The 22,517-nt window shown below is 44.1% G+C and overlaps 2 protein-coding genes across 7 annotated transcripts in view; both read left to right on the forward strand.

Annotated features, from left to right (window-relative positions):
* Positions 1-15,131, forward strand: part of LOC100674882 (zinc finger protein 432-like) — a 37,318-nt gene extending 22,187 nt beyond the window's left edge. For both annotated transcript variants that reach the window (XM_064294150.1, XM_010586580.3), the window contains 3 exons: positions 2,123-2,249; positions 2,520-2,615; positions 6,963-15,131. In XM_064294150.1, the coding sequence (XP_064150220.1) occupies positions 2,216-2,249; positions 2,520-2,615; positions 6,963-9,142 (2,310 nt within the window). In that variant the 5' untranslated portion in view covers positions 2,123-2,215 and the 3' untranslated portion in view covers positions 9,143-15,131. The remainder of the gene's footprint in view (positions 1-2,122; positions 2,250-2,519; positions 2,616-6,962) is intronic.
* Positions 1-22,517, forward strand: part of LOC100675448 (zinc finger protein 613-like) — a 228,307-nt gene that overhangs the window by 90,300 nt on the left and 115,490 nt on the right. The window lies entirely within an intron of this gene.

Raw genomic sequence — 22,517 nt, forward strand, 5'->3', positions numbered from 1 at the left:
AGTTTGAAACTTCCTGCCTGGCCCTAGGTTGCAGCCTGCCCTGAGGAGCTACTTTTGCCCTGGTTTTCTACCCTAGAAGATTTGTTGCTTTTGTCCAGGTTGGTTGACATTTCCTGGGTAAATTGTAAACAACCTGATTTGACACTTTCTGCCTAGCCCTGGGCTGCAGACTGCCCTGTGATTGGTATGCACCTTGTAGGGATTGTTCAGAAGACTATGCAAATGAGGTGAACTGTTGCCCAGCCAAACCTACTATGCAAATGAAGTGTCCGAGTCCTACCAAGAGGAGATTGGTCAATTTATAGCCACGTCTTGAAGTTAACAAGGTGTTTGTATGTATAAGCAGCCAGCCCCACAGAGGTTTGTCAGACAGAAGCAAGAAAAAAAGCAGCAGGAAGAAGCAAAAGGAAGAAAGGAGAAAGAAGAAGCAGAGAGAGAGTGGAGACAAGGAGTCTCCTGTAAGAGCTGTAACAGTAGTCAAGGGCTATAACACTGAAGGCAGAGAGAAGCCTAGAAGAAGCCCTGTGGCAGAGCCAGAGGCAGGCGTAGAAAGGGCCCATGAGCAGAGCCAGTGGTGACAGGCCCAGATGAAGCCTGGGGGCAGAGCCAGTGGCAATAGGCCCAGAAGGGGCCCAGCAGCACAGCCAGGGGTGACAGATGGCAAGACCAAGAGGAGCCTGTCCTCAGGGGCTGAGAGTAGCTAAGGGTGCTGTTCTGTATTGAAGAAGGGAGACTCTGCCTAGGTGCTTCCTGATCCTGATCCTGAGTTGTAGCCTGTTGGTCCTGATCTCGAGTTGTTTCCTGTTACTTAATAAACCATTGAACTGTAAATATGGTCTGGGAGTTCTGTGTGGCTGTTGTGATGGACTCTCAAACTCAGATCAGAAGTAGAGTAGAGTGGGAGGGACAGCTGGTGTCAGAATTGGTAAAAAGATGGAGGATGGAAGTATGTCTGAGCTCCACCTCCTAGGGCTCAACCTTGAACCAACCGTGATCATTATTGCCCCTGAAGGTAAACAGGTTCTGATGATGCTACTGATAACTGCTACTATCCCTAATCCCATTTCACAATATGCTATTGAAAAAACCAGAGTGGAGGCGGCATCTGACCATCTCTAACTTCACGAGGAGGAAAGAGAGTCAAGATCAACAGCCCAAGGCTGATTTCTCCTGTCCGCCCAATTCTGACACCAACCGTCCCTCCCATGCCACTCTACTTTTCTGCTATATTCAATAATTCATTGTAATGGCCACACAGAAGTCACAGATAATACTCGTGATCATGGGATTTATTAAGAAGGTCACAGGTTATAGTTCAGGTTCAAGAACACTCAGTATACAGTTCTTCCATCAGGACAGCCTCTTCCCAGCTGTGTTCTCAAGCACGCCTCCCTGGCCCTTGAATCTGCCCTACTCAGGCAAGTGTTACAGAGTTCTTTTAGCTCTGTTGATAAGTGCCCTGAGGTACCCCACTTCGCTAGTAAGCCTTGGTCCAAAGGCGCTCAGCTCTAGCTCCATGGATAAACGATCCTAATTCCACCAAGTTGTCCAGAGGCGCCCTACTCCACCAGCAGCCCTCCTGCCCGAAGTCACTCAGCTTTCTTGCTTCAGGGACTGGGAAGCCCACTGCACCATCTCCTGCCAGTGTTCCCTGCCTGTCTCTCCTGCCCCTGTTTGTCTGCCACTGCTTCTCACTGTCTTCAGTGTTACAACTCTTTCTTTGTCCAGGTCTCTTGGTTCCAGGAAGCTTCTCAGTGCAGGGATCTTGGGTCCAAAGGATGTGCTCTGCTTTTGGCCCTTCTTCCTTGGTGGTGGTGAGATCCCCTCCTTCCCACTTGTGGAGTTGCTCATTTCAAGCCAAGCAGGATGGCAAAACTGACCATACCCTTGATGGGCCACAATTACCCAATTTGTACAGTCCTACCCATTCATAAGTTGGGGAATTATGGAATGTACAAATTCAGAATAGTTTATTCCAATTTTGCTTTTTCAATAAGATATTAATAAAACCATAGGTATGTAAATACTGCAGCCATATAGAGGAAATGAGCAGAACAACTTCCCCCACATTTCATTCATATAGCAAAATAGAAAATCGTTAAACAGGATCCTCTTAATACAGGACTCACTGACATTCATTGACGTGGCTGTGAAGTTCACCTGGGAGGAGTGGCAGCTCCTGGACACTGCTCAGAAGAACCTGTACTGGGACGTGATGTTGGAAAACTATAGCAACCTGGTGTTCATTGGTGAGGACAACTCTCCTGTCATTGGCCCTGTCATTGGTCCTTCCTTTTTCAGCTGCTGAAATCTTTGGAGTGTCTGTGGTGTTCTAAAGTAGCAGGTGCTCAGTCCACTCTCTGGCTCTAGATAAGTGGGTATATTCTTCCTACTCCTGACAGAAAAAGCATTGAATTGTGTGTTTGAAAATTGCTTTTCACAAATACAACATTCTGCTATCTTCACAGAACCAAGGCCAATTTGATGAGTCTTAAGATTTTGTGATTTCCTATGAACAGGGTATCAAGTTAGCAAGCCAGATGCACTCTCCAAATTGGAACGAAGACAACAATCATGGACTGTATTAAACGAAAGCCATAGTGGAATCTTTTCAGGTGAGCAGGTGAACAGCAGTTATGGGGGAAGGCTGTGGAAGTCACATTCAAGTGAGAGAACGTGTCACATCTGTGAGGGATTTCTAAGGATACATAAAAATACCTCCGTGTATTTCTCTCCCAATGTGAGATCTCTTTTTTTTTCTATGAGTTTTTGTCATTGTTTGGTGCCATCGAGTCGGTTCCAACTCATAGTGACCCTGTGTACAACAGAATGAAATACTGCCTGTTTCCTACGCCGTCCTCACAATTGTTATGCTTGAGCCCATTGTTGCAACCACTGTGTCTATTATCTCATCGAGGATCTTCCTCTTTTTGCTGACCCTCTACTTTATCAAGCCTGATGTCCTTTTCCAGGGACTGGTCCCAGCTGATAACATGTCCAAAGTATGTAAGACGAAGTCTTGCCATCCTTGCTTCTAAGGAGCATTCTGGCTGTAGTTCTTCCAAGACACATTTGTTCGTTCTTTTGACAGTTCATGATATATTCAGCATTCTTTGCCAACATCATAACTCAAAGGTATTGATTCTTCAGTCTTCCTTATTCATTGCCCAGTTTTCGCATGCATGTGAGGTGATTACAAACATCATGGCTTCGGTCAGGTGCTTTTTAGTCCTTGAAGTGACATCTTTGCTTTTTAAAACCTTAAAGAGGTCTTTTGCAACAAATTTGCCCAATGCAATGCATCGATTAATTTCTTGACTGCTGCTTCCATGGGTGTTGATTGTGGATCTGTGTAAAGTGAAATTCTTGACAACTTCAGTCTTTTCTCCATTTACCATGATGTTCCTTATTGGTACAGTTCTGAGGATTTTTGTTTTCTTTATATTGAGGTGTAATCCATACTGAAGGCTGTGGTCTTTGATCTTCATCAGTAAGTGTTTCAAGTCCTCTTCACTTTCAGCAAGCAAGGTTATGTCATCTGCAACACAGGTTGTAAATGAGCCTTCCTTCAACCCTAATGCCATGTTCTTCTTCGTATAGTTCACCTTCTTGGATTATTTGCTCAACATACCAGTTGAATAAGTATAGTGAAAGGATCCAACCCTGATGCACACCTTCTCTGACTTTAAACCACACAGTATCACCTTGCTTTGTTAGAAAGACTGCCTCTTGATCTATGTACAGTTTCCTCATGAGCACAATTGTTTTGGAATTCCCATTCTTCACAATGTTATCCATAATTTGTTATGATTCACATAGTTGGATGCCTTTGCATAGTCAATACAACACAGATAAACATCTTTCCAGTATTGTCTGCGTTCAGCCAAGATCCATCAGACATCAGCAATCTTCTTCTGAATCTGGCTTGAACTTTTGGCAGTTTCCTGTCAATATACTGCTGCAACCTCATTTGAATGATCTTTACCAAAATTTTACTTCTGTGTGATATTAATGATATTGTTCAATAATTTCTGCATTCTGTTGGATCATCTTTTTTTGGAATCGGCACAAATATGGATCCCTTCCAGTTGGTAGGCCAGGCAGCCATCTTCCAAATCTCTTGGCATAGATGAGTGAGCACTTCCAGTGTTGCATCCATTTGTTGAAACATCTCAGTTGGTGTTCTCTCAATTCCTGAAGAGTTGTTTTTTGCCAGTGCCTTCAGGGCAGCTTGGACTTCTCTTCTTGGTTATATGCTACCTCCTGAAATGGTAGAATGTTGACCAATTCTTTTTGGTATAGTGACTCTATGTATTCCCTCCATCTTCTTTTGATGCTTCTTGCATCGTTTAATATTTTCCCTGTAGAATCCTTCAGTATTGCAACTCGAGCTTTGAATTTTTTCTTCAGTTCTTTCAGCTTAAGAAATGCCAAGCATGTTCTTCTCTTTTGGTTTTGTAACGCCAGGTCTTTGCACATGTCATCATCTTCTCAAGCTGCCCTTTGAAATCTTTTCTTCAGCTCTTTTACTTCATTATTTCTTCCATTTTCTCTGGCTACTTTATGTCCAAGGGCAGTTTTCAGAGTCTCTTCTGATATCCATTTTGGTCTTTTCTTTCTTCCCTGTCTTTTTAATGACCTGTTGCTTTCTTCATGTATGATACCCTTGAGGTCATTCCACAGCTCATCTGGTCTTCAGTCATTAGGGTTCAACGCGCCAAATTTATTCTTGAGATGCTCTCTAAATTCAGGTGGGGTATGCACAAGGTCGTACTTTGGCTCTCGTGGACTTGTTCTAATTTTTTTCAGCTTCAATTTGGACTTGGTATGAGCAGTTGATGATCTGTTCCACAGTTGGCCCCTGGCCTTGTTGTGACTAATGATATTCAGCTTTTCCATCGTCTCTTTTCACAGATGTAGTTCATTTGATTCCTATGTGTTCCATCTGGTGAGGTCCACATATATAGTTGGCATTTATGTTGCTGAAAAAGATATTTGCAATGAAGAAGTTGTTGGTCTCACAAAATTCTATCATGCGGTCTCTGGCATCGTTTCTGTCACCAAGGCCATATTTTCCAACTGCTGATCCTTCTTTGTTTCCAACTCTCAAATTCCAATCAAACTGAAAGTTAAGTGGTTTGAACCAACTGGCTGCTCTGTGAGAGAAAGATGTGGCAGTCTGCTTCCATAAAGGTTACAGCTTTGGAAATCCTATGGGTTTACTGCAGGGTTGATATGAGTCAGAATCGACTTGATGTTGATGGGTTTGATTTTTTTTTTTTTAATCTTTCAAGGGACAAAAGACAAAAGCCAAATTGAGTTCTTAGTCCCATACTGATTCTACTTTTTTTCTTAGTTTATTGTAAATTTTACCACCGTATTGACTTCAGTCCCTCAGTGGACTTTTCCATTTCCAAACCTCTAAATGTTAGAATGTTTAAAACCTTGGTGTTCAGGGACTCCATCAGTCTGAGACTGGAACTAGATAGTGCCTGGCTATCACTGATCACTGCCCTGACAGGGAACACAACAGAGAATCCCTGACAGAGCAGGAGAACAGAAGGATGCAGATCTCAAATTCCTGTAAAAAGAACAGGCTTAATGGTATGACCGAGATTGGAGGGACCCTGATGGCAATGGTCCCCGGACCCTTCGTTAGCCAACTTTCCAGACAGGGATTGGACTAGACTAGAAGATAGACAATGATACTGTTGAGGAATGAGCTTCTTGGCTCAAGTAGACACATGAGACTACGTGGGCAGCTCAGCTGATGGCGAGATGAGCAGGAAGAGGGGGACAGGAGCTGGTTGAATGGACATGGGGAATACAGGGTGGAGAGGAGGAATGTCCTGTCTCATTAGGAGGAGAGCAGCTAGGAGTACATAGCAAGGTGTGTATAACTTTTTGTATGAGGGACTGACTTGCTTTGTAAACTTCCACCTAAAGCACAATAAATTAATTAATTAAATAAAATAAAACCTTGGTGTTCATCTTTTAATGTACATGTTCTCTGAACATGATGTTATTCTGTTCCTTGTCCTTAAATCATGTTTAAATAGTAAAGTTTTCCAAATTGTTACCTCCAGTCAAGATTTATTCTTCTTTCAGATTTCTTCATTTCTGCACTTTGATATGTAATAACCATCTTGAAGTTGATATGCTTCAGAATGTTCTCTTGAACATTCTGTACGTCGATGATGATTTTCATCTCTTTAAAAGACACTATCGTACTACCCCATGGCTCAAGTGAAATACTTAGCAGTAACCATTTATTCCTCACATTCCTTACCCAACCCCGGCAACAGTGAATGCATCAGTGAACCTTCTCTTCTTTCATAATGTACCCTCCCTCATTTCCTCCACCCCTTGCTGGCCCTCTCATAAAAACTACTTTTCACAATCTACAGCTACTTTCTTTATAGCTTTCCTTGCTGTTTTTCAGTAGTTTACCAAACTAGAAAATAGACTCCATAAACTTAAGAAATATGTATTTCTAGTACCTTTACTATGGACGTGTGAAAGTTGTTTTCTCCCAAATGTAACATTCTGCATTCCTCACATACCCAACTATGCCTGGTAAATAGTTGTCTTACAGTAAGGATTTATGGAGTGAATCAGTCTGTCCTTCACCAGTTGGAATCAGGATACCCTCAAACCCCTGTGGTTACAGTGATTTGCTGGTATTTCACATTCTCTGCATGTCTTGCAAGGCCTTATTTAAGAAGTAGCCAAATCTGTATTCATTTATTATGTATTATCTAATTTTGTTTCTACACTAACTGCTTTGGGTTGTTTATATTATTGTAGTTTTATCAGTGTGGAAGGAACACTAAGTGTGGTGTTTTATTTACATTCATATTAGAGGATTGTCACTAAAGATCCACCTTCCATCAATGCATTCTTTAAATGGGTTCGTTCCAAATCAAGTTAATGAAGGGGTTCATTGTTCTTTTCTTTCCTAGAAATTCAGAAAGTTGATGATCATTTGCTCAGGCACTCGCAAAATGGAAGCAGGGTGCACAGCATGGAACAATGCTGTGAACATAATGCATTGGAAAATATTGTTCATCGACACAAAAATCAATTTCTTTTAAGAGAAAATCATGCTATGTTTGACTTACATGAAAAAGCTGTGAAATCAAATTTAACTTCACCGGCAGTCAACCAGAGCGGAAGCGATGAAATAAAGAACTCTGCTGAGCTTAAGGGAGATGAGAAAACCTTTCTCCATGATGATCAGGAGCAATTTTGTAGTCAAATGAAATTCTCCAAGAGTCAAAAATCCAACAGCATGAAGTCCCAACTCATTCAGCATCAGAAAACTCCCAAAATACAGAAAATGCATGTATGTAGTGAATGTGGGAAAACCTTCATCAAAATGTCTTTACTCACCAATCATCAGATCATTCATACAGGAGAGAAACCTTATAGATGCAGTCTATGTGGGGAAACCTTCTTTAAAAAGTTCAAGCTCATTGAACATCATCACACAACTCATAAAGGACAAAAACCCTATAAATGCATGGATTGTAGCAAAGCCTATGTCCATAAATCACAGCTCAGTAAACATCAGAAAACTCATATGGCAGAGAAACCCTATATATGCTATGAATGTGGTAAAGGCTTCATCCGGGAGATGCATCTCACTATTCATCACAGAACTCATACTGGAGAGAAACCCTATATATGCCATGAATGTGGAAAAAGCTTTATCCAGAAGAGAAATCTCACTGTTCATCAGCTAACTCATACTGGAGAGAAACCCTATGTATGCCGTGAATGTGGAAAAGGCTTCATCCAGAAGAGAAATCTCATTATTCATCAGCGAACTCATACTGGGGAGAAGCCCTATATATGCAGTGAGTGTGGAAAAGGCTTCATCGAGAAGTCATCTCTCATTATTCATCAGCGAACTCATACTGGAGAGAAACCCTATATATGCAGTGAATGTGGGAAAGGCTTCATCCAGAAGAGAAATCTCATTATTCATCAGCGAACTCATACTGGAGAGAAACCCTGTGTATGCAGTGAATGTGGAAAAGGCTTCAACCATAAGGGAAATCTCATTGTTCATCAGCGAACTCATACTGGAGAAAAACCCTATATATGCAGTGAATGTGGAAAAGGCTTCAACCAGAAGGGAAATCTCATTATTCATCAGCGAACTCATACTGGAGAGAAACCCTGTGTATGCAGTGAATGTGGTAAAGGCTTTATCCATAAGGGAAATCTCATTATTCATCAGCGAACTCATACTGGAGAGAAGCCATATATATGCAACAAATGTGGAAAAAGCTTCAGCCATAAAGGAGATCTCACTGTTCATCTGCGAACTCATACTGGAGAGAAACCCTACATATGCAGTAAATGTGGAAAAGGCTTCATTCAGAAGAGATATCTCATTATTCATCAGCGAAATCATACTGGAGAGAAGCCCTATATCTGCAGTGAATGTGGAAAAGGCTTCAACCAGAAGTCATGCCTCATAGCACATCAGATATTTCACACAGGAAGGATGCCCTTTTCATGTAGTGAATGTGGAAAATCTTATTCCCAGAAGTCAAGTCTCATTAGACATCAGAAAATTCACACAGGAGAGAAACCCTTTCGATGCAATGAGTGTTGGAAAGCCTTCGAAACAAAGCGAGAACTCACTGTACATCAAAGATCTCATAGAGGAGAGACACCGTATGGCTGCAATGAATACGGAAAAACTTCTGCCTATGGTTCTAACTTTTATTCACATAAAAGAAAACACAAAAGAGGGAAACGTGTAGATTCAATCAAGGTGGAAGACCCTTCCGCAGCTCATCACAGCCCATCACATGCCCACGATCTCATGCCAGAGAAAAGCCCAGCTAATACAGTGACTGTGAAAATGCCTTCTGTGGCAGCTCAGACATCAGTAAACATCAGTAGGCTCCTAACTAATAGGAACATAGTCCTTGTGGGACAGCCTGTTGCCAGATGTGAACCCTCAGGAGATAACAGAGAATTTTTACAGGAGAGAAACCTTATGAACACAGTGAATGTGGTAGTGCCCATGAACGCAGTGAATGTGGTAGTGCCTGTCAATGCAGTGAATGTAGTAGTACCTTCAGTGTCCAATTGTATTTTATTTTATGCCCCACAAAACGCATAGCATAAACTCAGATACATTCACTGGGGACAAGGGCTGAGCAAAAATTTCTACCTCACTGTATGGCTACATAGTTATCCTGAGGGAAGTCATATGAATGCAGAGACTGGGAATGCCTGACACACACATCCTATGTAAATATGGGCTTTGATATTGAGACATCTGATGTTAGCACAAACACATCAGTTGTTCTGTTGTGCCAGTTAAATGAATGAAAGCCTGAGTAAACCTCTGTGGAGAAAATAAATACTGTGAATTTTTAAAACAGAAAAGATCATCAGTATCTGGAATGTTGCTATAAGTGCAGAGCCACATAGGATTTGGTTGGTGGGAAGGGCACAATACTGAACTGGTGGGATATGGGACACATATATATAAGTTCTGTTTCCCCAGATTAGTATGAAGGATGAACTGAAAACCAGACTGTCTACCATACATAATAGAACTGTATATTATGCAAAAGGTCCTATGAAACTATAGCCTTAAATTGAGTCTACTCATTAATGTAACAAATGTTTGTTACGTACTACCTTTGTACCTGGCCCTGTTTCCTGGAGCTGAGAATACGGTGGTGAATAAAAAGGACAAAGGCCATGCCCTCTTGGAGAGAGCATTGGGCTGAATCATATTCAAGTGGAATGTTGATACTCCCACTAATCTAGCCAAAAGATGCAATATCTATATTAGGTGAATATGGAATTCTTGTTACAAGGGGCTTAGTTAGAAGTTTTAGGAGTTAGAAAATGCTAAAAAAAATTTCTTATAAATTTCTCATCAAAATCTTGTTGGCATTGGGTTAATCCCGACTCACAGTGACCCCATGTGTGTGAGTATCATTTTGCTCCCAAGGGTTTTCCGTGGCTGATTTTTCACAAGTAGATTGCCAGACCTTTCTCCTGAGATGCCTCTGGGTGGATTCGAACTGCCAGTCTTTTGGGTTAGTGAGTGTATTAACCGTTTGCACTACCAACGGACTCTTGGGGTATGGACTCGTTTTAATGATACTTAAGCAGCCTAGGAAACAGTTATTTTTTAATGCCCACATCATATCTCAACAGGTAGCGTATAAACTCCTTGATAGTTTTTGTGACTGTTTTTCCCAAAGTTGTTTTAAATTCCTTGATAGTTGTTCTGAGTATTTATACCCAAGTAGATTATAAATAACTTGATAGTTATAACTTGGGACTGTTTAAATTAAAAAATAATAGTAATAATAAAATTAAAAATCAGTTCCTTAGTTGCACTAGCCACATTTCGTGTGTTCAGTAGCCATGTGTGACTAATGCCTTACCAAGTGGACAGTAGAAACAATGAGCAAGACTTTCTAGCCCTTTATATGGCTGGAATGTGTATACCGAGGGAAATCTACATAATTTCCATCATCCCAGAAAATTATATCAGAGAGCACTGGTTTACATGATTTTATGTTCCCAGCACAAAAATACATCTAATATATTGATTTGGAAAAGGAATAAATGAGCTGATGAACTAGTCAAATGATATTTTGTCATTGAAGTGAGTGAGCCGTTGGAGGGCAGTTTATAGAACAGAACTTTCCCCCAGGAACTATTTTCATGTGAGATTAGAGAAACTCAATAACTGAACATAAAGGGGACAGTAGGAAAGGAGAAGGATGCCCAAAAAAGGTAAAATAAAAAGTAGGGCAAGAACCATACTGTGTAAGAATGGAGGAGAGGACCAGAGATGGGAGGAGTTGAAGTCCTTTTAGGTTGTTTTAGAGGTGAACCCTTATATCACCTTTGAGGGGTGCCACCATTTCAAAGATGCTGTGTACTCTGTGACCTGCTGATATGAGACATGTGATTTCTTTTATCTTCATCATTCTTTCTTTGCTGGAAGCGGGGCTCTTAGCCTCTCTCCTCTATCCATTAAGTTCCATTCCTTAATATATATATATATATAGTGTACTAATTTATAGTGAGTTCCGCTCATAGGAAAAGACATGAAAATATGCCTGCAGAGGCTGTCTCAGAATTCATTGTGAAATCCTGGGTTAGTAGATAATTCACCCCTTCAGAAATAATTTAAAGCAACGTGACCACCCCAGGCACTGTTTCACGCACTGCGGATACGGCAGTGAACAGGCAAACAGGTTTTATGAACCTTACAGTCTAGCAAGGGAGACTTACAGTAAGATGGATAATAAAACATTAGGAAGCATGAGTGCTATGAAGAAAAATAAAGGCTAATAAGTGTAGAGATAGTAATGGAGGAGTATTTTAATAAGAATTTTCGGGGAAGGCTTTTCTGAGCAGATATATAAGCTAAGACCTAAGTTAGCTGAGCTGAGCCACCCGTCATCATACTTGAAAGAAAACACTACAGGACTTTTCTACGTGTTGTCTGTGAGCCAGCTTCCAGCCTCAGGAGTCTCTCTGAAGCTTGCAAAGTAATGCCCGTTGTTGGGTCACGTCCTTCTGGGTCTGGGGCCAGCTCTGCATTCATAACCAGGGCTTTCTGATGCACACTTTATTTTGAACATACCTGCCCTACAGCTTGGATTAGTGCTCCCCTCACCACCCCACACCATAACAGGATGAATTCAGGGTACTTTCCAGCCAAGAATCAGAAATGGACACTGCAGCCCCCACGCCCTCCCCTCCACTCGTCCTGTGAATCTGCACCCGTGGAAATCTCAGAATCCCTGCTATCCTGACATCAACTATGAGGATAATCATGAAATCAAATCCAAATCCTCATTTTTCACTGCTCTTCTGACTCTAGCCACCCATGCAGCACTTCTTTCTCTGACCCTAGCTGCTCGGAGCTAGGCCAGATCTCACAAGTTGAGGACACCATCTTTCAGCCTAGGATTTCAGATGCCAGCTGCAAGCTTTGGAGTGCCCGGGGCTCCCCTTGCTTCTGGCCTGCTGGCTACAGATTCAGGGTTTTCCTAGGACCCTTTTTTTTTTTCAAGATGGCAGTCATGAGCTTGGGGTACCCCTGGGCTCCCTCACTTCTGACTTGCTACAAATTTGGGTGTGTTCCTTCTACCCTTCAAGACACCAGCCACAGCTTAGGGGTACCCAGCCATCTCACTTCTAACCTCCTGGGTTCCACTATTCCCTAGGGTCTGGTAATTCCTTGGAACAACACCCAGAACGCTTGTAAAATACTATACCTGAGATTACAGCTTTATTATACCAAAAGAAGATACAAAGATGCACAGTGCCTGGTCTGGGAGGGTTCCCAACATGAATGGTTCGTGTCCCAAAGGACATGCTACCCTCCCATGCACATGGACATCTTTCACCAACCAGGGAACTCATCAACTTCCATGTACAGAGCTTGTATTGGCTTTGTTACATAGTCACGACTGGGGCCTCAATGCTCAGGCATGGTTGATTGAATCATTACTTACTCCCTCTCACTCCCTAAGGTCATCTGATATCAGGCTAGGAGGTCATCTTTCTGGCTTGGATAGCCCCACTCATTAGCACAAGCCCTCAGGTATTGGTCTAGATAACAGAAGTACCTCAGTTACTCAGCATATTAGAAGATTTTAGAGTTATTTCTCAAGAATTAAGGGCAAAGACCAAATTAAGTAAGGTTAATTGTAAGCCCCATTCACCACACCCTGCCATAGCAAGTGCAGTACAATGGATTCTCTTCTTCTGGCCCTGTGTTTGTAAATGAATAATATCTTTTATAAGGATCAGCACAAAGCTGGTTCCTATGAGGTGGAGGCTAAAGATATCCCAAATGTCCAACTTTTCCAAACTGCTGTACTACTCCATTTCTAACATCAAGTACTCCCTCTCCCCTCAGTACTCTCCCTCCCATCTTGGGTTCACTATGACATCTCACAGAATGCATGAACCATATAAAAGAAATGGCTCACACAGTTGTGGAGGCTGTGAAGACCCAAATGCGTGAGTCAGGCATAGGCTTCTCCCAACCCACGTGGCTGCAGTAGCTGACGAACTCAAACCGGCAATTCAGACGACAGGCTGGTGAATCAGGTCAGATGATAGGCCACCAACCCACAGGGTCAGACAGCAGGCCTCTGGCTCAAGTTCCAAGAACCAGAGGTCAACTGATAATGAACCAGACTCAGGAGCCAGATGCAGAGAAAGAGAGAAGAGAGAGCCCCGCCAGGTCATCCACACATATATCTTAGATGCAGGCCACACCCCAGGGAAGGGCATAACTTGAGTAAGAGTAGGACTCGAGTCAGGTCCTCCTGCAAGGCTGTGACCCAAGACACACCCTACACCAATCCTGCCTCATCAACATGTAGAGGTCAGGATCCACAACACATAAAATGGAGGACAACCATACAATATTGGCAGTCATGGCCTAGCCAAGGTGACACATGATCCCAACCATCACAGGTTCCATATAACTTATTTGCATAGTCCTACTCAATCATTGTGTGTGAGCCACAAAGACCATGGCTAGAAGGGCCATATTAAGTAATTCATTACACTGCAGTTTGTAATTCTGCCAAAATAATTAATTGAGCTGAAGTCTTCCCTGTGATTAGTCTATTTTATGCATCTTGCAGGGATTGGTCAATCTGCTATACAAATACAGTAGTGATTTGAAAATACACCCAATGGGATTGAGTGACTTGCACTTCACCAAGGGGATTATTTGGCTCTTTGTCCTTCTGGGAAGGCCATGCCTGAAAATTGACAAGCAGTTTGCCTATACAAGCAGCCAACCACACAGGTTTTTAGGAGAGAGAGAGAAGAGGAGAGAGAACCTCCTAAAAGAGCTGTAATATGAGTCAAGCACTGTAACGCTGAAGATAAGAAGAGCCCAGAAGGTGGCTCAGCAGCAGAGAAATGGTGGCAACAGTACCAGTGGTGGGAACCATGAGAGCAGCAGACAGCAAGCCCACGGAGCATAGCTGGGCACTTGGCAGAAAGTTGCCAAGAGAGCTGGGTGCCCCATAAAAAGAAAGCAGCCACAATCCAAGGCCATGTAGGTGGATGCCCTAGCAAACAGCAGTGTGGTACCAAGCTGGCCTGCCTTTGGCAATGGCAGATGTCCCAGCTCTGCTCAGAGCTGTAGCACTAAGACCTAGAGGGGGTCAGGCCTGAGAGCCAAAAGGAGGCCAAGAAGAGACTTGTCCTGAGGGGGACAAGAGGAGGCCTGCAGTGCACTGAAATTACTTGGTATGGCCCTCGTTAGCCAGAGTCTTTGTGACTCACACACAATGATTGAGCAGGACTATGCAAATAAGGTATATGGAACCCTAAAGAAGGGATTGGTCAGTTTTAATATCCCACTAGGCTTAAAATGAGCCATCCTAGACACGGGAGAAGAGGATCTCACCACTACCAAGAAAGAAGAGCCGGGAGTGGATTGCATCCTTTGGACTTGGGATCCATGCTCTGAGAAGCTCCTAGAACCAGGAGACAGAGAGAGAGAGAGAGCCATAACACTGAAGACAGCAAGAATCAGCAACAGAGAAATGGCAGCAGAACCGGGAGACTAGCAGGAGACTGTGAGGTTGGCTTCTCAGCCCTCATAGGGCAAAAGCAGAGTGCCTTCAGGCAGGAGGCTTGCTGATGGAGTAGAATGCCTCCAGGCACTTGGTGGAGCTAGGTTTGCTGACTCATGGAGCTAGAGCTGAGCACCTTCAGGCTGAGGCTTACTGGCAGAGTGGGGTGCCTCTGGGAATTTATCAGCAGAGTTAAAAGAGCTTTGGAACACTTGTCTGAGCAGGGCAGAGGCCATGGGCCAGAGAGAGGTGTGTCTGTAGGCATGGCTGAGAGGAGGGTGTCCTGATGGCAGAACTGTGTCCTGAGCTTTTCTGAACCTGAATTGTAGCCTGTTACTTCCCTAATAAGTCCCATAATCGTGAGTATTGTCTGTGAGTTTTGTGTGGCAATGGCAACAAATTACAGAACTCAACAGAGCAATGGAGAGTGCCCTGTGAGGGACAGTTGTTACAAGAATTGGTAAAAAGGTTGGAGGGTGGAGGCATGTCTGACCTCCACCTCATAGCAATCAGCCTTGGTGTCGTGAGGAGGGGGTCACAACGACTACTCCAAATGATTTGTGTCTTTCCACAATGTCTTTATTAATTATTAGGCACACAGGTTCTTGGCTACCCCAGATGCCAGAGATCTCAATTCACCAGGGAAAAGGAGAGAGAAAGCAAGCAAGCTTACGGAAAATGAGGACAGTGTTTGGGCGTTGTTGTTTTCTGGTCCAGGCCAACTCTTGACCACGCCATCGTCGTCGATGGCTTGGATGTCAAATCAGCCTTGATCCCCGAGAATCTCTCATGGATCTCTGTCATGTCTCTGGAGCACAAGGGCTTATCATCTCTTAGCTCTCAATGTATGGCCAAAGCAACGTGTGTTGGGTCGGGAGTGAACTAGGAGTAAACCCAGGTGAGCTGTCGCAGCCCACTGCTTCCTAGCTCATTCAGTCTCGACGCTCAACATATGACCGAGATAGCGGAGCAGCAAGAAACGTATGTTAAACTAGGGTGAAGGTCGAGAGTAAGCCTGAGCGAGCTGCTGCAGCCTAGTGCTTCCCAGTCCGCAACGTATGACCGAGTTGGCTCTGGTTATGACTCTGAGCAAAGCTGAGTCTTAGTGTCCCTTCTTTTATACACGTTGGAGCTCTTTGAGCCCGTTTGGCTGGTATTGATAAGTCATTGCTTGTGACTTAGTTGGTCCCGGTGTCTTCTGTTGATAAGGTTGTTTTTCTCCTCTAGGTTGCATCATCTTCTTTATCTCCTTTCTTCACATGTTGTTTGCTTTCAGCTAGCCTGCTGTCCACACTTGGGCTGTTGATCATGATTCTCCTTTTCCCTTGTGAAGTTAGAGGAGGTCAGATGGCACCCCCATGGCATTTTTAAAAGGCCTGTCCAGAGGGGGTGGAGAGCAGACCTGCCAGATGTTGCATGCACGGTTAAGAAATTCTGCTTTCTTGCATGGCTGAGAGCATCTGAGAGAGCTGTCCTGGTTGGAAGCTGTCCTACACTAACGAAGAGAGGGATGTTTTCTCTACCTTGGGGAGCTGTTCAGCCTCATCTGTGAGCTTCCTGATCCTGGTTCCTAGTTGTTTCTGTTACTTCACTAAGAAATCACATAACTGTGAGTATGGCCTGTGAGTTCTGTGTGGCCATTAAACAAATTATTCAAGGCAACAGAGAAGTGTAAGTACTGTGGAAGTAACAGCTGGTGTCAGAAATGGTAAAGAAGTTGGAGAGTGGAAGTATGTCTCACTTCCACTTCATAAGAACCAACTCTGTGCTTATGCTGATTCTTATCCCTTGGGAAGTTACACGAGTCCTGATGCTAGATTACACCAAGTCAGATCATTCCATTCCCTGAACTGATCAGTAAAGGTCCCAGGATAGGATGACCAGGCCTTTCCGGAGCCCTGCAAACCTGGTGTTAAACACACCTCTCAAAGGTTGACATCTCAGGTGAAGGAGGCACACTGCATATCTATGCCTGGTATACACAGCCTCTGCTCCCACACCTGGGATCCTCATAGTCGTAGTGAAGATCGCCCATTACCTGTCCCCATGTCTTCAGTTTCTTCTGGGCTGAGAGACAGTATTATCACATAGTGGTTAGGAGTGAGTCCTGAAGTCACACCGCCTGGGTGTGAATGCTGCCCTGCCACGATCCTGGTGTATAGCCTTGAGCAAGTTACTGAACTTACCTGTGACCCATTTTATCTTTAAAATAATTATCTGCCTCATAGGTGGTGGCGGAATGTAGTTATAACTGCGCCTGGCAAGCAGTCTGTAAAAATGGAGTAATGGGGGCAAATATACTAAGCCAAATACTTAACAGCAACTTTTAACACCTCACTTTCTTTACCTCATCCCAACCCACCAAACCCGGCAACAGTGAATCCATCAGTGAGCCTTCTCTTTCTCCAAAGTTATCCTCATTTCCTCCACTTCCCACCCTCTCTTTCAAACAGTGTTTCACAATCTACAACTACTCTCTTTCCTTGATTTTTTAATGATTTTGGGAGATGCTGATAGGATTATATGATTCATTCGTGAGTGTTGATTGTTAACAGGGTTAGTTGTGATTGTAAAAGCTCTAACTGTAGAAGCAGTAAGTGTGCAAGAGTGAATGAAGAGGGAGGCACTGCTGGATTCCAGCACAGTGGCTGAACCTAAAGTCCCTCAAAGGTCTTGCTATGCTGATACCTCGTGAGGCTCAGAGCAAGGGAATAATCTTGGTTAAATTTTATCAGACACCAAGCAGGGTGAACCCAAGACAACTATTGGAGAACCTGACCAAATCAGATGAATACCCGCAGCAGACCTGAATGGCTGGTACCTGTGTGACCAGAAGCTGACCCACAGAGCATGAGAGCTGAGTACCTTTGTACAGGAGGCTTCCTTGCAGCGTGTGGTGTCTGGGGGCATTTGCTGGTGGAGCTGGACATGCCAACCCAAGGAGCAAGAGAGCTGAGTGCCTTCCAGCCAAAGTTTACTGGTGGAGTGAGGTGCTTCCAGGCCATTGTTGGAGGGTCTAAAGAGCTTTGGAACATTTGCATGAGCAGGGCTGATGCAGGCAGCGAGGCCCAAGGTGCCCAGAGGCTGAGGAATCAGGAAGCAGAAGCTGAAGAGACAAGGAACACAAGAAGCAGACCACATCTCCTGTCCGGAGGGGGGATGGGAGGATAGAGAGAGTTGGAAGCTGGCAAAATTGTCACGAAAGGAGAGACTGGAAGGGCTGACTCATTAGGGGGAGAGCAAGTGGGAGTACGGAGTAAGGTGTATATAAACTTATATGTGACAGTCTGACTTGATTTGTAAATGTTCACTTGAAGCTCAATAAAAGTTAATAAAAAAAAAATGGTGGAAAAAGAAGCAGACCAGTCTCTACCTCAAATGGTAGGTCCATGACCTCTTGGGTTTCAAAGGGTGGGGCCACAGCCCCATCGGATTCAGAATCAGATCTTCACCAACTGGTTCTGGAGTGTGGGGCTGCCATTCATAAGTGCAAGTGGATGGGGCCAGATCTACTGCCCAAAGCTGAGGGGGGTGGGGCTACCATGCCCAAGGGGCAGAAGAACGGGGCCTGCCGGGTTGAGGGGATAGGGTCACCACTCAGATGGACTAGGAGAATGAGGCCACCCAAAGCTGAAAGCACAGAGTTGCCATTCCAGTAGGCCTGAAGCTCAGGGTCAAGGGACCTCCACTCAGAATCCAGAGTATGTGGCAAACACCCAGAGTCTGGAGGGAAGGGCCATTGGTTAAATGCTCTCAGAGAACAGAGAATTATTTTCAAGTCTCAAGAGGTAATCTACTGACTTGCTTGGTGCCTGCTATCCCTTCTTCCCCTCCAATTCCTCCCATTTGTAATGGAAATGTCTAGGCTATACTTTGGAAGCAGATAACTTGTATTCTAGATTTCACAGATGAAGAGGAATTTTTGGTTTTTGGACTTGGAGTTGATTTAAGACTTTTGCTATGATATGATGGGGTGAATGTGTTTTACATGTGGCAAGGACATGAATTTGGGGAGGCCAAAGGGTAGAATGTTATGGATCAAATCGTGTCCCCCCAAAATGTATGTCAACTTGGCTAGCCCATGATTCCCAGTATTGTGTCTGTCCACTATTTTGTTATCTGATATGATTTTCCTATATGTTGTAAATCCTACCTCTATGATGTTAATGAAGCAGGATTAGAGGCAATTGTGTTAACAAGGCAGGATTTCAATCCACAAGATTAGGTTGCGTCTTGAGTCAATCTCTTTTGAGATATAAGAGACAAGTGAGCCGAAAGACAGGGGGACCTCTTACCACCAAGAAAGCAGAGCTGGGGGCAGAGTGCATCTTTGGATCCAGGGTCCCCGTGCTAAGAAGCTCCTAGACAAGGGGAAGATTGATGACAACGTAACAAAACTGAATCATATGATCCTATCAGCATCTGCCCCCACCCTTTCTTCTCCAGACGCATCAGGAAAAGAGGAATCTATTCAGTGGGAATCCTCCCTTGTTCCCCTCATTTGAGTGTAAATACACCCATGAAAGGCTGTAAGCCAGCCACTTCATGCCTTTATCTTCCTTTATTTTAGCCAACATTTAAATTGCCCATATCAAACCAGTATTCTAAGGAGACAAGCATGTTCCTTGGTCTTGAAGAATCTTCTGTTCAGGTTGGAACTTTGAGCATCTGCTTCCATAAGCGAAGTCCAGTCCAGAACAAGCCACCATGTTGCAGCAATCTATACCAGCTCATGGCGTCAAACACAGCTGGCCTAACTTCCAGCATCACAGCAACACGCAAGCCCCCACAGTACAACAAATTGACAGATGTGTGGGGGAAATATTTATAGTATTTAAAGAGTTAAATCTTCACCAACTCAGTTCTGGAGTGTGGTGTTGGCATTCATGAGTGCTAGCAAGATGGGGCCAGATCCTGTGCCCAAAGCTGAGGGGGCAGGACTGCCATCCCCAAGTGACAGAAGAGTGGGGCCTGCCAGGGCCAAATGGGTGGGGTCACCACTCAGATAGACTAGGAGAATGGGTCCACCCAAACTCAAGGGAGCAGAGTTGCCATTCCAGTGGGCCTGGAGAGTGGAGCTTATATCCAGGGCTGAGGGGCCTCCACTCAGAATCCAGAAAGTGTGGCCAATGCCCAGAGTCTGGAGAGGAGGGCCATTGCCTAAATGGTCTCAGAGAACAGAGGATTATTTTCAAGTCTGGAGAGCTAATGCAATGTGTTCTGCTGATCTTGTTTGGTGCCTGTTATCCTTTCTTTCCCTCCAATTTCTCCCATTTGTAATGGAAATACCTACCTTGTGCCTGTTCCACCATCATCCTTGGAAGCAAATAACTTGTGTTATAGATTTCACGGATGAAGAGGAATTTGGCCCCAGGATGGAATTCGGACTTGCAGTTGGTTTAAGACTTTTGGGATGACATGATGGAGTAAAATATGTGGCAAGGACATGAATTTTGGGGGGCCAAAGGATAGAATATTATGAATTGTGTCTCCCAAAAATCTGTTTCAACTTGGCTAGGCCATGATTCCCAGTATTGTATTGTTGTCCACCACTTTGTGATTTATCCTGTGTTGTAAATTCTAACCTCTATGATGTTAATGAGGCAGGATTAGAGGCAGTTATGTTAATGAGGCAGGACTTGATCTACAGGATTAGGTTGTATCTTGAGTTGATGTCTTTTGAGATATAAGAAAGAGAACTGAGCAGAGAGGATGCGGACTTCCTACCACCGAGAATGAAGAACCAGGAGGGGAGTGTGTCCTTTGGACCCAGGGTCCCTGTGCTGAGAAGCTCCTAGACAAGGTAAGAGTGATGATGACAAGAACCTTCCCCCAGAGCTGACAGAAAGAGAATGCCTTCCCCTGGAGCTGGCACCCTGAATTTGGACTTCTAGCTTCCTAGACTGTGAAAGAATAAATTCTTCTTTGTTAAAGCCATCACTTGTGGTATTTCTGTTATAGCAACACTAGATAACTAAAACAGACCGTATTAAGTAATTAACTGTACCGCAGCCACCCCCAGAAGCATTCCATGTACCTTATTTGCTTTAGCAAACTATTTGATCCTTGCATGCTCCTTATTTACATAGTCCCACAGAGTCATTTAATGGGAGTCACAAGACCAGGAATGGCTAGAAGGGCCATATTAAATAATTCACTGCACCTCAAGGTCATACATACCTCAATTCTGCAAACTTTTTATCAATTCTGACATCAGCTATCCTCCCTAGGCACTCTTTACTTTTCTGCAGGGTTCAATAATCCATTGCAATGGCCACAAAGAACTAACAGACATTACTTATCGTTATGTGGTTTATTAATGAAGTAACTAGGTACAACTTGGGATCAGGATCAACAGGCTACAACCCAAGATCTGGATGCATGTAGGCAAAATCTCCCTTCTTCAGTGCAGGACAGCTCTCTCAGCAACTCTTGGCCATGCAGGCTTCCTCTTGCCCCCCCTCAGGACATTCTCCTTTAGTCCTCTGAGGACAAGCTCCCCTCCAGCCCCTGAGGGCAGATTCCTCTATTTCCCCTGAGGACAGGCTCCTCTAGGCTCCCTGAGGGTTGGGTCCCATTGGACCCCTCAGGAAAGGTGCCCCTCATAACAAGCTCCTCTTGGCCCTGCTATTTGTCACCACCAATTCTGCCCCAGGGCCCCTGCCATGCCTGTCACCAACAGCTGTGTTACTGTGCCCCTTCTGGGCCTCTCACTGTCATCAGCGTTACAGCCCTTGACCCACGATACAGCTCTTTTAGGAAGCTCCTTGTCTCCTCACTTTCTACTTCTTCTGTCTTCTTTTTTCCTTCTGCTTCTTCCTGCTGCTACCCGTCCTGCTTCTTTCTGTCTTAAAAACCTCTGTGGGGCTGGCTGCATATATACACAACTCCTTGTCAATTTCAAAGCATGGCCCCTCCCAGCAGGGGCCACTAGCTGACCAATCCCTCTCAGGTGGCCACAGACATTTCTTTGGCATAGTAGGCTATAGTAACTTTTTTTGAATAGTCTATAGTCACTTCATTTGTATAGTATATTGACCAGCCCCTGCAAGATGCATACCAATCACAGGTCAGGCTGCAGTCCAGGATCAGTCAAAAATTATCAAACCACTTTGTTTACAGGTTACACAGGAAATGTCAATCAACCTGGACAAAAGTAACAAACCCTCTGAGGTAGAAAACTGAGCAAAGGTTACTCCTCAGCTTAGGGGAAAAAAATCTCTCAAGCTGTCTTTCCAAAGAATTAAGGCAAAAGGCTGCATAAAGGAACTCATGTCACCACAGCTTTGGAAGTCACATTCTAATCAAAGGTGTCAAACTGTGAAGGGGGTCTGAGGATACATAACAGGGCCTCCACGTATCCCTCTTTCACGTGAGATCTCGTGTTCTGTGTAGGAGTTTAGGGAAAAATATACCCATCTATCTTGGTGGTGTAGTGGTTAAGTGCTACTGCTGCTAACCAAAAGGTCGGCAGTTTGAATCCACCAGGCGCTCCTTGGAAACTCTACAGGGTAGTCCTACTCTGTCCTATAGGGTGGCTATGAGTCGGAATCGACTCGATGGCAGTGGGTGGGTTTATCTCTTCTGTCCCCCGCGTGTCTGTCAATTTGTGATACTGTGGGGGCTTGTGTGTTGCTGTGATGATGGAAGCTATGCCACTGGTATTCAGATACCAGCAGGGTCACCCATGGAGAACAGCTTACAGCTGAGCTGCCAGACTAAGACAGACTAGGAAGAAGGCCCTGGCAATCTCCTTCTGAAAAGAATTAGCCAGTGAAAACCTATGAATAGCAGCAGAACACTGTCTGATATAGTACTGGAAGATGAGCCCCCCAAGTTGGAAGGCACTCAAAAGACAACTGGGAAAGAGCTGCCTCCTCAAAGAAGAGTTGACCTTAATGATGT

This window comes from Loxodonta africana, chromosome 11 (genome assembly GCF_030014295.1).
Source record: "Loxodonta africana isolate mLoxAfr1 chromosome 11, mLoxAfr1.hap2, whole genome shotgun sequence".
In the NCBI taxonomy this organism is placed as follows: domain Eukaryota; kingdom Metazoa; phylum Chordata; class Mammalia; order Proboscidea; family Elephantidae; genus Loxodonta; species Loxodonta africana.